The sequence below is a fragment of the Haemaphysalis longicornis genome, unplaced genomic scaffold, assembly GCF_048455015.1.
Source record: "Haemaphysalis longicornis isolate Haplotype H1 unplaced genomic scaffold, Haemaphysalis longicornis Haplotype H1 scaffold_4, whole genome shotgun sequence".
Classification (NCBI taxonomy): domain Eukaryota; kingdom Metazoa; phylum Arthropoda; class Arachnida; order Ixodida; family Ixodidae; genus Haemaphysalis; species Haemaphysalis longicornis.
Window position 1 is genome coordinate 8,528,930 of NW_027526361.1, and position 15,635 is coordinate 8,544,564.

Below are 15,635 nucleotides of genomic sequence, written 5' to 3' on the forward strand. Positions count from 1 at the left end.
GTTAGGGCAAGCCTCTTCTCTTCGATATGAAACAGCTATCGCACTGAGGCTTATGTTGATACTTATTTTATTTTCTTCCTTCTTTCGTTGATGTGGTATTGAAATGTTGTATATGATAACTGTAATATTTTCGCCATCCTGCTTTGTCCTCTGGCCAGCAGTATTTGTAAATAGATAAAGAAATAAATATTCAGCCGTGCACGCCTAAAGAGTCACGCAAGAACTATGGTGCCGTTTTTATTGACTACCGAAAGGAGATCGACGCGCAAGAAACAAATGGGGTGTGAAAAGAGAAGAGAGCGAAGGGGAAGTGCGAGGGGGGTTGGCGTGTCCCGGCAATGGTAGCAGGAGAGAAGAGGCATGAGGGATTAGCGCAGGAGTGGCGCGGTAGTGCCCGGAAGTCAGCCCTGCCGGTCCCGTATCAGCGGATGCACGATCTTCGCCTCGGGCCTGTCGATCCGGTCAGGCCTATCGGGCCTGTCGGACCTGGACTGCCCGGAGTTCGACAGCGCCGTCGCGACGGGGCGCAAGCAGTTGCCGTAGAACAGCTGCGGGTTCTCCTCGTCCACGAACATGGGAGCGCACGCCAGGCCTTCGCAGCAGGCCGCGCGGGGGCTGCACTGCACGACACGAATGCACGGGGCACGTCACATGTCATTTAAAAAAGTCAGTACATAGAGTTGTCTGAATTGCATGCTCGTGGTCTGTCCGAAATAACTTGCTTTATGGATATACTGGCGCTGCCTGTTTTCTCTTCCAAGTCTGCGGCACATGGGGATTCTTGGATGACTCATTCCGAAACAAACATATCTGTCTATAAATTTATGAACTGACTGATTGATGACCATATACGCCGACGTGAAATAGTCTGAAGTTTCAGCGATCCGCTTCGTTTTTCCTGTGCCGTGCATTGTACGTCGCTAGCTCGTATACCCCCCCCCCCCTTTAATTTTAACCATCCAGTAAGGAATTGCATTTGAGCTTTCATGTATACATATACATATTCTGTGTGTGTGTGTGTGTGTGTGTGTGTGTGTGCACGTGCGTGCGTGCGTGCCACATCTTACCTGTTGTCGCTCATAGCGGCAATCAGCCGTCGCTGCCGGGAAGATTACGGTGCAGAGGCAAAACACGAAAAGCCACACGGCCACAAGGAGTTTCATCTGCGAGAGAAAAGTGAAAAAGGGGCTTGTTAGCGTGAATATGAGGCATTTCCTAGCAAGTCATCTGATGCTCATATATGTTCATTCATTCATTCATTCACTCATTCAAGTCCTTTGTAACGGTTTTGTGTTTGTTAGTTCTGTAGTACAAAGAGTTGGGCACGGAAAATCAGCGAGATATAACAGGAAGAAGTACGAGTACCTGACTTGTCGGTACAGATGAAAAATGTTGGAAACTTGACTGATTGTGACGACTTTGCCGCAGCTTACCTGTGACGTCAAGGCTAGCCGAGGCTGTCGGAACAGAAAACCCGTTCGCATTTCTTGTTATCAGACGGCAAGACTCTAAAGTCTTGAGGAAGTTGAGGGTTACTTCTGCCACACGCTACTTTTGAAAATTCTTCCCTGTCCCGATTATCCCTTGACTCATAGGCGAAATTCTGAGTTGTGCTAGTTTCAGTAATGTTCGTTCCACATTCGTTTCATTTATGACGTAGTTTGGGAAGCGGGGCCTCTGACTTGCACAGAAATTAAGCCTCGAGATGCTTGTTTTGCGTCAAATTCTCTCATCCGCTATCCGCAAGTCAGTTCTTACTCGATGAGGACAGTTTGAAACAGACATTAAACGGACAAGCTACTTTGTAGTCTTGAGTTCAAACACCGATTTTCAATACTGGAAGCACTATTTTGCTTCCTGCTTCTACTATTCCATTTGATTCCATTATTTTTGCTATGGCCAGGACACAGAAAAAGATACGGCGACTTAGACAAAAAGAAAAGAGAAACACGCTGAGGCGGTGACGGTAATTCACAAAAATGACAGTCTACGCTCCAGCAGTGTCATGTGCAACAGTGTCCTGCTACAAGTACTTCCTTGAGGCGCTGCAATTCTCTAGACATTGAATGCGAATCATTAATATAAATATCTTCCGTTCATGCCTGAAGAACTTTAATAAACACAAGGAATATTTTGAACAAAGCTAAATGTACAATCGTCCGAACCCCTAAAGTGTCAGACACCAAACGAATGAGTGTTACCGGCGGCACCTTCTTCGGTGATAAACGAGCATAATAGACCGACAACCCTGAGATATCCGCGCAGATGATTTGAAGCTCAGTAAAATCTATCGAACCGCCCAGGGTTTGTATTTTCGCGTACATTTACATGTCGCAAAGTTTGTGTTTCCACAGACATTATTCGGCCGTAACCTCATGCACTAACAATCCAGTTATTTTTAAGGCATACCATGCACGCCTATATATTTTGCGACTCACGAAGAATATTCTTCAGAACTAAATTTGTTAGCTGAGAACCGTTTAATTGGCCCGAGCAAATTGCACAGTGGGAATGGTTTATGAAATCCTCATCGCCTGCGGAAAGTCCTATAACGGGCAAACTGGAAGGTGTTTGAACGACCGCCTCAGGGAGCATGCGCAAAATTTAAAGTCTAATATTGGCGTGAATTTGACAATGCATTGTCATTCCTGCACAAAGTGTGAGCCACGATTTTCCAAGACCAAGATACTGGGAAAAAGCAGAAATCAGAACGCCCGAGAAGTGATAGAGGCGCATCGTGTAAGGTTGAAGGGAAGCGATTGCATTAGTGATACGGCTTGGGTGATATTGTTCAATGCTGAGGTGCGGTTTCTAGATACATTCTTTCGCTGACACTTGTTGGCACATCTACTGCGCATGTCTGGATGTATTTATAAATGTACCATACTGTCTTTGCTAATAAACAGTTGGCAGCGTAGCGCCTGCCCGTGCCATCTTTCTGGTGCGTTTTTTTTTTTCGCTACTTAGTATGTTCTTAGACCGCAACAAACACGCCCAGCAACGAGTTCTCCTGATGACTGCATGGGGGAGTAGTGGGGGCGCATGTGCTGTTCCATCGTGTCACTTGAATGCCAACGTGCAGTTATTTGCACACTGATAAAAATGTCTTAAGGGCCGGCCCGTAACACGTCACTCCTGACCAATTACGTCACGGCGCGAAATATGAAGGTTGTTCCATATTTCTTGCGTTTTTTCCGTTAAAGAAACGTCTTTAGTGGCTGTAATGGAGTTCAGTTAGCTACCATAGTTTAGTTCTTTTAAACTGAATAAAGTTGTGTTTTCTTTTCATGGCTACATTAAAACTACCAGGCTTGTGCTGACCTTCAAGAACAAATGCGCAATAGCATGCGCGCATGAGGGACCGGCTAAACGCCGCAAGAATGGTATACTAGATCCAACTAGCCCAGATCATGCGTATTCTAACGGTATACCTTCGTGGAGCGGCATCGAGGAGTTAGCTAGTCGTAGCGACGGCGCAAGCTGCCACGTACCCCTACGCGGCGGAACACCGCTACTTCGAGGAGCACTCACATATTTAAGGACTTTTTGTACCGTCTGCGACAGAGCCTGCAGCTTACCCTCGGGCGCCTGCCCGATCTATGATTCATAGTGTCATTCTGGTACCAAAACAAGAAGGCTTCGCATAACGTTGCGCTGGAGTGGAGTTGCATCAGCCCTATTTTTTTTACCTAAAATGGCAGATTATTAAAGGTTGCATATCGTACCACGTTAGCTCTACATTTTCTTGTCTCAACAAAAGATATGGCGATACATTTTCCGCAAACGAATTTTCGCTTCAGTATTTAAAGTGGGGGATTTTATTTGTCTCGTTTTTGTTGTTTGTTCGTTTATTTAATAGCCTCAAGGCTTAGTAGACACCAAGTGGGTCCTAACTTAAGATACTGCTTTGTTACCGTGGCTCATGCAAAATGCATGCAAGCAAATATAACACCAATAATGTTAGTAATTATTGTTGTTAATTGTAACTTTATTAATAACCATTAAGTCATACGATTGCATAATCTATGTCATATAATGAGTTGTGTGCGATCTGGTTACATCACCTCTGTCAGTTCAGCCCGCTGTTGATGTCCTAACCGATGGCATCGCAAAGTTACGGCGCCAGTTGTCATTAAGACGAAAATATTGCCTCATTATGAAGGTGACCTTGAATTTCCCCGGCGCTGACAAGAATGGTAAAAAAAAAAACGAAGGAAGGCCAGAAGCGAACCAAAGCATGCCAGCCACGAATAAAACATGAATAGTGATTACGAAAGTTAATGATCGATTATCGATTGATACAATGGTTAGTTAGGGGTGGGATCAAGGTTGATCAAACTGAATTATGGTGGATTAAGACGAATTATGGTATGGCGGATTAATGGGGATTAAGATATATCACCGAAGGTCAAATAGCGTGGTTGCTGTCTTGGATGTACGTGTAATCAAAGATACCCGTCGCAATAGTACGCCAGGCTTTCGCTTTCAGAGCACGTAAGCAGCCTAAAGTGCCCGAGAAATTCTTTTAGTGGGGCCTCGTCATGAAATTGTGCCGTCGAAACCAAAACAATCATTTCCGTTGCGGCTGGAGTGGGCACAAAGCCAAATGTTCCCTGTTCTGGCAAAAATGGACGGCGTTTGTACCGAAGGCGCGCGCTTTCTTCTCCTCATATTACAGAATCATCTCTGACTAGGACTTCTGGCGAAAACTTGGCGGTGTTGTTCGCAAGCGGGGCACTGCGACAGCAGGTACGCGAGCAGGGGATTGGTCGACGGGCTATATGTGCCACATTTTCAATTGAACTATTCGTTCATACGCAGAGGCATTTTACCTCCTGTAGTCGCCGTCTTTCCCGCGTGGATACTAACTGCCCGTGGAGGGTGGGGTGTTTGTGCGGCAGAACTGAGTGGCTTACGTATTAAAGATGCACTACATTTCTGTCTATAGTCTTAGTCTTCTGTCTATAGTCCTATTGCTTGTGTTACAGTTTCATCTTATAGTGGCAATTCAGGAGAAAACGCGAAAATGATGGCCCTCTGGTTCGCTGTAGGTTTTTCAGCGCAAGTTGTCCCAATGAGTGGATTTATTTGTATATTTCACCTTTTTTTCGTTTCACCTGGGTTCAGTGCTTTCCGTGGCGCTTTTTTGTTAAGGTACCAGGACACCATTAAAATAAATCACAAGCACAAATCAAATAACCACATCTCCCGTGCATATGTCCGTCAAGCATCCATGCACCATTTTCAATGCGATAACATGCTTTAGCTGCTTCACCCAGACTTCGTGGTGTATTTGGCCTCGCAACAAAGAAAAGAAGGGATGAGACAACTAATAAAACCCGTTCCTGGCGGCATAGGTTAAGGATGACCTCGTTCCGATCATCCCACTCCTCACCAGCGTCATTACTTCTCATTTCATGGGGAGAGAGAGAGAGAGAAAATGACCTTTATTAATAAATCCTGCGAGGGGGCGGGATTCACCACGCAGGGCTTCACCGCCCCCGCCTACCCTGGGCCTCAAGGGGTACCCAGGCCTTGGCTTCGGCTACTAGGGAGCGCTCCCCCAGCAGGAGGGTCTCCCGTTCGCTTCTGCCGGCCCAGGGCTTCCTCGAGCCGCTGGATCGCGTATAGTTGGTCGCCCTCATCCGTCGAGCGGATGCACTTCTCGATGTCCGGTGGTAGCGGGCCGGGGCCCGTAGTCTCATTCCGCTGAGCAAGGGCCGAGAGTGAGAGGGGAACAGACTCCATGACTGCACCACGAATGCACAGACATTGCCGCATTGCCCGCTTCTCAGTGTTCTCACGTACCTCACCGGTTCAAACAAAGACAACGCCTTTGCCACCACCGAATAATCCCCCCGCCGGGCTCTGGATGCACAAATAAAACGGCTCAACATGTGCAAACAGAAAACTATATTCGCTTTATTGTCGCACTTGAAAACCAACCGCACCGTGGTTTCTGCAACATGAGACACAAGGTTCCGCCACATGAACATGTGTAAATCATTGCCCCGCATTACTTAGCCCCTTTACTTCGCTGTTTGTTAAACTCGGAAGAGCTAATTTCACGTCACTTTTTTTTTATTATTTGCGGGAACGCTTCCGATACCTCCGCGCCCTTTTAAGCGTGCTTCACGTGCAACGCATGGGCGACGCGGTGAAGCATACTCTCCAGGAGTCATATTTAACTCGCGACTGGCTCTATAGATAAGTTCTGGCTTGATTCAAACGGCGACGAGGAAGCCTTGCCTGGTGCAATTAGTCTGACTTCCGCTTCTGTACGATCCCTGCATGCGCGCTCAATTTACCAGGCAGCCTCACGAAAAGCTAAGCGCATTAGGCGAGTACTATAGTTGTTGTAAAACTAGCACGTGATAACTACCCTTCCCCCGCTAGACACCAATGAGCTTTATTGCTGCAATGTAAAACTGCCTTCGCTAGTCTACTTTGCCATATGACAGTCGCAAGTGAAGGCAGTTTTTGCCTGCAGTCACGTCTTGACGAAAACAACAAAAAATTTCCAACTGATGTTCGCCGCAGGGAACCAATGCTTGCGCCTATAAGCGCGTCGTAGTAAGGAGCTATGGCCTAATGACGAACAAACTATGATCATTTACTGTGCGCCGAAATTTTTCGAACAAAGGGAACGAAAACAAGAGGATAATTGTATCTCCAAATCAGCTCATAACGTATCGAACACCTAAGAATGCAGGTGGCACGATGCTCTGAATTTAGTCTTGATTGTTTCGGTAACCAGAAACATTTAATTGGGCGAGGACGAATTTATATCGGAGACAGCGAAGAGGCTACTCGTCCCTCGTTAAGTGATGCTATTAAACGAGGGCTACCGCAGAACAGCCAAATATACCGTACAATCACTAAAAAAACACGCGCCTCCGGATCTAAAGCACGCGTTTTGTTCCTTGCCCTGGTATGTTCGTAAGGCATATATCGCGGATAAAACAACCGAATTCAAGGTTTATTTAAAGTTATCAATTTTCTACATCTGCCAGAAAAAATAACTGTAAATGTGTAGGTACCTATTTCATGCCGGTTCATGTTAGCGTGCTTGCAGCATAGCAACAAACCAACAGCACAATTCTCGTAAAGAGGGGATAAGTTATACAAGTGCAATTAAGTTTAGTTGCACACACAGCAAGATTATAAGCAGTCTACTCAAGTGCGTAAATCAAACTAGGGCGCAAAGTGACAATCAGCCTTATCCTGTAACTTGTATATAATGACTTCGGTCCTCGCAAAAATATCGTGAGAAGTGCAGCATAATAAAACACCTATTTGTATGCAGCGCATCGAAACCCTCGTTTAAACCTTTAAACTTGAGAAAGCATAATTCCGACCTCCCCTCTCCATCCCTCCTTGGCTCTTCAACCTCACTGCCGCCGCTAGTGTGTCACTGGAAGGCGCATTCGTCTGGCCCCGAAACCGAACCTCAACACTGTTCATGAGCTTAGAATTTCAGGCTATACACCAGGATTCCGTTACGGTGAAGGGCCAGAACAAAAGGAGGAGAAAACTTTATTCAACAGTGAGATCGAGCTGGTAAGTGGGCGGGGTCCTCAGTGCAGGACTCCGTTGGTGCGCCCTGCCGTCTTCGCCCTTCCAGCGAACCAAAGCTGCAAAGGGCCCAAGGAAAATATTCCTCCACCCGCAGCAGTGACTCAATGGCTATGGCGTTATGCTGCTGAGCGCTCATGGACGCGGATTCCACTCGCCACCACGGCGGCCGCTTTTCTAACGGAGACGAAAAGCGAAAACGCCCGCGTGTTCGAGATTTCGGTGCACGTTGAATATCCCCAGGTGGTCAAAATCAATTCGGAGCCCTCCACTACGGTGCGCCTCATCGCCTGTGTAGCGCTGGCGCGTTAAGCACTTCAATCAATCAATCAATCAATCAATCAATCAATCAATCAATCAATCAATCAATCAATCAATCAATCAATCAATCAATCAATCAATCAACCAACACACCAACCAACCAACCAAAATATCCCCCTCCTCTCTCGCCACTAAAAAGAACTAGCCTTTTAAGGAAGACCCACCTGATCGCATTCCCAATGGGACTTACTAATTCATGACCGACTAAAATTATTAAAATAAAAAATTAAACTGTCGCTTGTTCGACAGCTAGCGTCATCTAGTGAGAAGTGGATAAACCAAGATGCGTTTCTTATTCATTTCTTTATTTCAATAAAGAAGCGACACATCTCTAAGAGGAGCAAACTAGGCCGTTATGAATATTTATATGTGTTTTCAAAACCTTTTTGCATTGGTACACGGTGGTTGTTAAGCCCGTAGGTCATGACGCTGCAAGTTCCATAGGAATGTAAGCAGGCGAGTCCCCCTTAAGAGGAGGATTCCTTCGAGCTCGTCACTATGACGTTGGCCATGGCGATTGGTATGCCGCGGCGCGCGCATGCGTGCGTACACAAAATTACTTGCTTTAGGCCAGGCATAGATTTTTTTTGGGGGAAAAAAATTGGAATCTTGGCGACGAACAGTATCATGAACAAGGTAACGCAACTTTTGCAATCAGGTCACAAATGCGCAGAACACACTCTTAGTTACACAGCTATCCCATTCCCTCAGCGCCTGCTGTTTTTCGACTAACTTCTTGCTGTGAAGCGTGTATGGGACTTGAGTTTGAAATTCCTTCAGTTACGCATTGCATAACCTGTCGTCACTTCTTTGTTAAACGTACCCTACCACGAAAAGTCACCGACTGATTAGAACAACGGAGAGAGAGAGAGAGAGAGAGAGAGAGAGAGAGAGAGAGAGAGAGAGAGAGAGAGAGAGAGAGAGAGAGAGAGAGAGAGAGAGAGAGAGAGGCATGATGCGCGATTTGCAAGACTTCATTTCAAAGGCATCTTGTGCATGCGACAAGAAGCCTTGACAGCCACAAAGCACTGACATGCTGATGCAGATGGGAGATAGAAATGGTCGAAAAATCACGCGACTTTGTAGTGCTCGCTTTTATACCTGCTCTGTTTTGATTTTTTATGTTTTGAGTTTATTCCTGACACAATCGCCATGGTTGTCTTCCTCAGTGCGCAGAGAATATTGTATCTTCACCGTGAATAATCGTCAGTGCACAAGGATAAGTGCACTGACAGCAATGGTACGGGTAGCATAATCTAAAGCAAGCGAACAAGAGTTTCAACTATTCTACTGCTTGTTGACAGGCCAAACAAGGCGATTATGCAAACCCGGAATCGCTACAACGAAGCAATCTACGCAGCACTGGAAACGACACGATAACATGGCAGTTGAAGATATGATGGCGGCAGAGTCACCCCTGGCTCTGTGTATGCCCGGTAAAGTTTATCTATAGAACCATCCCTGAGTCTCATTACCACCCTTGTATTTGTCATGCGCAGTCCTAGAGGTCCTGACTTCATCCAAAACCTCGCTTTATTCTTGGTAGTTCACGGTCCCCGCTGAAGTGCATATAGAGCCTATCATTCCCCTCTTTTTAACGAAGCATCTTTTAGAACGAAGTACGTTTCCAGTCCCCAGTACTTCGTTATAACGATACTTTACTGTATGTAAATCACAGTAGTCCAGCACGCCACGCGGCAAAAAAACGTCAATAAGATCTCTGGGTATGGGCAGCTTGGTAGGCATGATAAGCTGCTGTTGCTCCATTGGTCGGCCTTACAAACTATGCGGGGAAGAACTACGCACACAGCGCGTTCGTTCATCGAGTGACTTTTTTTCTTTCACCGTCACATCATCGTCAGCAGCGAACTCTTCCCGTCGCATACCGGAAAAAGGAAACCCCGTATTCAAATTTCCCGCGCAGACAGAAAGCAAGCGGTAAACGCGGACACCTGCGCCCTTGCGGAAATCGAGAAAATTGATTATGCAGGACGCCGGCGGTGGTTCACCACGTAACGAGAGTACGCGCACTTATATGCAGGAGGGTTGACGCTCCCCTGCAACACCGTGACCAATGCGTTCCTTCGCTTGCGGTTGTTGGAATGACGACTTCGACAGCGCGCGCAGGTCCCGTGTTTTGATGCGGCAGCACATTCGCATGACGCCGGTTATACGTGCTAGAATGCCTAGGTTGAAAGGCAACCTTCACCGGCTGCGTGTATACATATACGACGACAGCGTCAAATTGCAGTGCAGAAAGACGGGGATAACGTGTCGGCAAGTGACACGACATACTCGGTATTTCAGTGCCGATTTCGGGTCATAGCGATTAGTTGGATGAAAGAAAAAGAAAAGCACAGTCGCAACACCGGAGGTAACGCTGCTCACTTTATTCCTCCCTTAATTTAACAAAACTCAAGTCGAGGGCAGGCGTAGTGGCGGTGTTGCCCTTTGCGTTGGAGTAAAGGATATCTGAGGGGGCGTTTCCACAGTTCAGTGAATTGCCTAGCCCTGGGTCTCAAGCTGAAGATTGGCGCGGACTACGCAGTGTTGGAGGCTCATTTCACAGAGCATAAATCCGCGCTAGGCGGTTCGAGTGATTTTGTAAAGGCGTCGCCACCGCGAAAGTAAGTAAGCGGTCACAGTGGATTAACATTGCGTAAACTGTTAATAAAAGTATCTGGATCAACAACGCTTTCGATGAACTCATAAGGTACTTGGCAAAATTTGTCTTCGCGCCTTTGGTATTTTGTTAAGACGTGCGATCAAAATTATGCGAACATCTGACCAACGAAACCGTTTGACGATGTGAATTGAAGAGATGAGCATTGCTACACGAAAGAAATGGAAGTAGAAAACCGTCACTTTCTTAAACAAGGAACCCTGCAACGCGCCTCGCCTCTCCAACCAAAATAGAACTTTCGCTACGCCAACGAAAAGGGTAAAGACCTTGTTTTGAAAGAAAGTACGGCTGTTGTGAGAAGCGTCCGTATGCGGCAATGCTCGCATCAAAGTGATTTGTTACTCATCCTATTGTTCCGCGAAAATTGTACTGCTTTCGCGTTGTTGTGTAAGCGCATACGATGTAACGCTGGTTGAAACTTCTTACAAAGAAATACAAACAGAGGCGCTATTCCAACTGACACGAGTTCAATTTTACTGCAAGACCTCCTTTGCGAAGAGGAATATTTCTGGCCCTACACAACACCTATGTGTGCAATTACGGCGCAAATTAAATAATTTTAGGGGGTCTAAATAAACGTGAGACACTGCGCTACGCCGCGCACCGTAGAACGTAGCTTGAGTGCGTGAAACACCAATACTTTTCCGGCGCTGCACAACAAAACCCAGGACCAATATGAGAAAACAGGCTAATACAGCGTCTCAGGTCAAGTGCACCTATAGGCTCGGCTGGCGTTGGATCGGCCTGCGTTCCCAGTAGTTACCGCCGTGCCATCAGAATGTGGCGTTTCAATTGCAGATTTTTTAATAATTTCAGCGCACGTATATCGACGCGTCGCGCCAAGATTAAAAGCGAAACAAGCGTAGTGCAACAACCTGACAATGACCGGCGTTAAGTACTGTATACTACATAGCTTTTTTTTACACGATTTAAAAAAAAAATTCTCGAGCTGGCGACGCGCTAGCCCCGAAGCCCAATCCGGAACTCACCTGTCAGCGTGCGTAGAGATGGCGGCCTTCGGAGGCGAACTCTTTCTTTCCAGGGACAGTAGTGAGGAGCGAAAGCGTTCTTCCTTTTTCGCCCAGAAGTGATCGAGAGAGAGGGAGGGGAGGGGGGAGAGGGGGAAGGGGCGCCTCCGAGGCGCTCGCTGGCCAAAGACAACGCGGGGGGTTTGATGATAGAGGAGAGCAACGAGATATTCACGCAACAGACGGCGGAGATCTGCGGACCGCGGGGCGAAGGAGGATGCGAGCGGGTGAGCCGCGGAGGGCGAAGGGGGGCAAGTGTCCGCGAGGTGAACAAAGGCTAAAGTCTCGGCCGCGCAAACAACTGGATTCCTCGGCCTCCCGCTGACGTGGTTTGGCCGGGCATACTCAGCGGGCGCTCACGCGAAGTCCACCGACCGGCGCCGCAGTCGCCGCCGCCGGCGCCCAGCGAGAGCGCCTTTACGCCGCGACGCCCGAGAGGGGAGGGGTACCTGAACTTGAAACTCATCACTGCGCCAAGGGGGTGCGGCGCCAGCAACCGGAGATGAACGCCGCACGGAACTAAGCGCCTATAACATGCGCCCTGGGAGGAGGGAGAGGGCGAGGTCGAGGAAGAAGGACGGTGCACTGCCGACTGACCTCGCGCGGATTGCGTGTCGTCACTTCCGTGGTCGGCTCTCTGCTCCACACGGCGACGGAACAAGGGCCGTACGACTAGGGTTTCGCTGTAATACACAAACGATACGCGAGGGTGAGGTCAGTTTCACTTCGCCGCTGCTTTCGGTCGCACTATGGCATGCCACTCAGGTGCTTGCAGATTATTCGAGTATTGGCCCAGTACGGGATCGGTGAAGTGTTGGTGCAACAGACACAGTGCTGGAGATCTTAAATTAGTGGGGACCCCAGAAGCGTCACCGGTGCTCGCGCTCTTCACGATTGAATTACAATAAAAGTAGAAATATTGCCACGATAAGACTCTGCTATCGATGCAGAAGCGAACATTAGGAAATACAGAAAGCTGTAGTTCGGCATGAGCCTGTGGCTTCAAAGGCCGCATTGAGACGCCTGTGAAACAAATGGTAAAAGAAAAAAAAATGCGTGCATGATTCGATAAAGATAATCATAAAATTAATTAAAGCATTGGTAAAATTGGAAGTGATGCAAGTGCTTTGTTCCTCCGAACTCACCTCGTATATAAAAAGCGCAAACATCCATGCCCTAATCCGAAATCATACCCTGGTGTTACTCTGTTACACGAATGAGATCAAAATGTTCTGTGCGCGCTCTACGCTGCTGACAGACCAAACTAACAAGCAAACAACCAACCAAACGAAAAGGGGAATGCCCTGTCTTCTGTAACTCTTGTGTAACTATTTCGCATGTGGGAGAACCCCGGTGCGTGCAAGAAAAGGTGCTGCGGTGGATCTTTTTGGAGGCCGCTGAGTTGTTAGAGGCCAAGTTTAAACAAAAACGAGAGGCGCAATCATCCGGTGATGACATGAATAACCAGCCAGCCGAGAAATCCGGGAGTGGGATTTTTTTTCAGGCGTTGGCTTTGGTTATTAGCAGCAGAGATCTTTTAGTTTCGCCGTCGAGCGCTACCAGAAAACTGCCATCATCGGCGAAGTGGAGACGGTGAAAATGCTAGGCCAAGAGTGGGATGTAAAGTGGCAAGGGGGCAAGGAGCACACGAGCAGGTGTTGGGAGTGCGCGCCTAGAGAAAAACACGTGCTTAGGGAGATCTCGGGAGTCAAACTCGGGACCGTTACGTCGTGAAACAGGAAACCTAACCACTGGGCCGCCCCAAAGGACCGAGGGACTGAATAATTGTGGGTACCTACAATGCACAAAGCGAAATAAACGTCGTAGATTATGGCTTCTAATAAATGTAACTTAGAGCCTAATCAACTTCATTCATCATCAAAAGCCACTAGGATGCCTAGGCATCCTAGTGGCTTTTGTGGTGTTACAAGGGGGATAATGCGGGATCAGCAGCGGCTGGGAACTTCAACGTGTGCAGCCAATTGGAAATAAATAAAAAAAAAGGTTGGCTTGTGTTGGCACGTAGTGCGCAACACCTGCAAGAAAAAAAGGCCAGATAGGAATTTTCGCAAGTACTAGAGCCAAGTGGGTTCATTTTGAAGCGGAAGAAAATAAACAAACCTAACAACGAATTCAGGCGCCCATAGCGTACGAGAACAATTCCATCTCGCCTTCCCAGGCCGCGCCATTACGAAAAGGGAAGGCAAATGCCCTCGTGGGTTTGGGAGGTTCGAAATAAATCATAAAAGAACAGAAAAGCGATAACCAATGCCCCAAATTAAGCGCAACAGAAAACAAATAAAAGACCGAAGCCACATAAAACAAAAAAAGAGACGAATTGGGCGGAAAAACGCGCCCCGAGGTCGGAATTTAACCTGGGTCCCTCGCGTTATGAAACCGGCTTCTGTGCGTTGGCGTTCGTGGCGTGATCTCTCGCGTACTGTTCTCTTCGCCAGTTCACCTGCGTTCGCGTCTGGAGTGGGGAGCACAGACTCCAAGTTTGCCCTATAGACGCCGAGTTCGCGAATCCGGTGGCCGCGGGTTCCAACGCGTGCTATAGCGCGGTCAACTTTGGGAGAAATGTGAAAGCCTGCAGACAAAACGATCCGGGCCTGCCAGTCATGGAGAACATTCAGCGGCAAGTTCGGAAATGCATCGGAGGTGCAACAGCCGTCTGTACGACGAAGGGAGAGTCTCTGCTGTTGCTCCAGCCTTGCACCACTAGTGCAAGCTGCGGCATTTCTTATTTTTATTTTCAATTTTTACGGTCAAAACTACTGGGGCACTGTCTCGCTATGATGTGACCAAGCGAATGCGGGGAAACTTTCAGCAGGTGATTAAGCATACTCGTGAGCGAATTGTATTGATAAAGTTTGGTACGAATGTAGTTTAACCCTGTCGGACAAACATGTTGTTATAGTGCACGTTTAACAGCTGTATTGCCGAACCGGGTCATCATCATCATCATCATCATCATCATCATCAGCATCATCATCACCAGCCTGTCTACGCCCACTGCAGGGCAAAGGCCTCTCCCAGTCTTCTCCAATTACCTCGGTCCTGTGCCAACCGTGACCAATTTATCCCCGCAAACTTCTTGATCTCATCTGCCCATCTAATTTTCTGCCGCCCCCTGCAGCGCTTGCCTTCTCTAGGGATCCACTCTGTTACCCTTAACGACCAGCGGTTATCTTGCCTTCGCATTACATGCCCTGCCCATGTCCATTTCCTCTTCTTAATTTCTCCCAGTATGTCTTTAACACCAGTTTGCTCCCTGACCCACTCCGCTCTCTTCCTGTCCCTTAATGTTACACCTAGCATTTTCCGCTCCATTGCCCGCTGAGTCGTTCTCAATTTAAGTTGAACCCTCTTAGTCAGCCTCCAAGTTTCTGCCCCGTAGGTGAGTACCGGTAATATGCAGCTGTCATACACTTCCTTCTTCAGCGACAATGGTAGGCTGCTATTCATTATCTGGGAATGTCTGCCATATGCACCCCACCCCATTCTGATTCTTCTAATTATCTCTGTCTCATGGTTGGGATCTGGGGTCACAACTTGGCCTAAGTAGATATATTCGCTTACCACTTCCACTGCCTCGCCACCTATCTCAAACTGCTGTGCTGTCCCGAGGTTATTGATCATTACTTTAGTTTTCTGCATATTAATTTTCAGGCCCACGGTTCTACTCTGTTCGCCCAGTGCAGAAAGCATGCTTTGCAATTCGTCCCCCGAGTTACTTAGCAACGCAACGTCGTCAGCAAGTCTGAGGTTACTGAGGTATTCTCCATTAACCCTTACTCCCACCTGTTCCCAATCCAGCGTTCTGAATACTTCTTGTAAGCATGCTGTGAATAACATTGGAGAGATTGCGTCTCCTTGTCTGACACCCTTCCTTATAGGTATTTTACTGCTCTCCCTATGGAGGATGATGGTAGCTGTAGACCCATTGTAGATATCCTCTAGTATTCTTACGTATTGCTCATCTACCCCCTGGTTCCGTAATGCCTGAATGACTGCTAGGGTTTCGA

General features: G+C 47.5%; 1 protein-coding gene across 1 annotated transcript in view; it reads right to left on the reverse strand.

Moving 5' to 3' along the window:
• Window positions 1-209: 209 nt before the first annotated feature.
• The window catches only part of LOC144178217 (uncharacterized), a 32,805-nt gene continuing 17,379 nt past the window's right edge, over window positions 210-15,635 (reverse strand). Inside the window, exons 2-3 of the mRNA XM_077705900.1 lie at window positions 1,068-1,163; window positions 210-620 (exon numbers count right to left, since the gene is read on the reverse strand). Of these exons, the coding sequence (XP_077562026.1) occupies window positions 402-620; window positions 1,068-1,163 (315 nt within the window). The 3' untranslated portion in view covers window positions 210-401. The remainder of the gene's footprint in view (window positions 621-1,067; window positions 1,164-15,635) is intronic.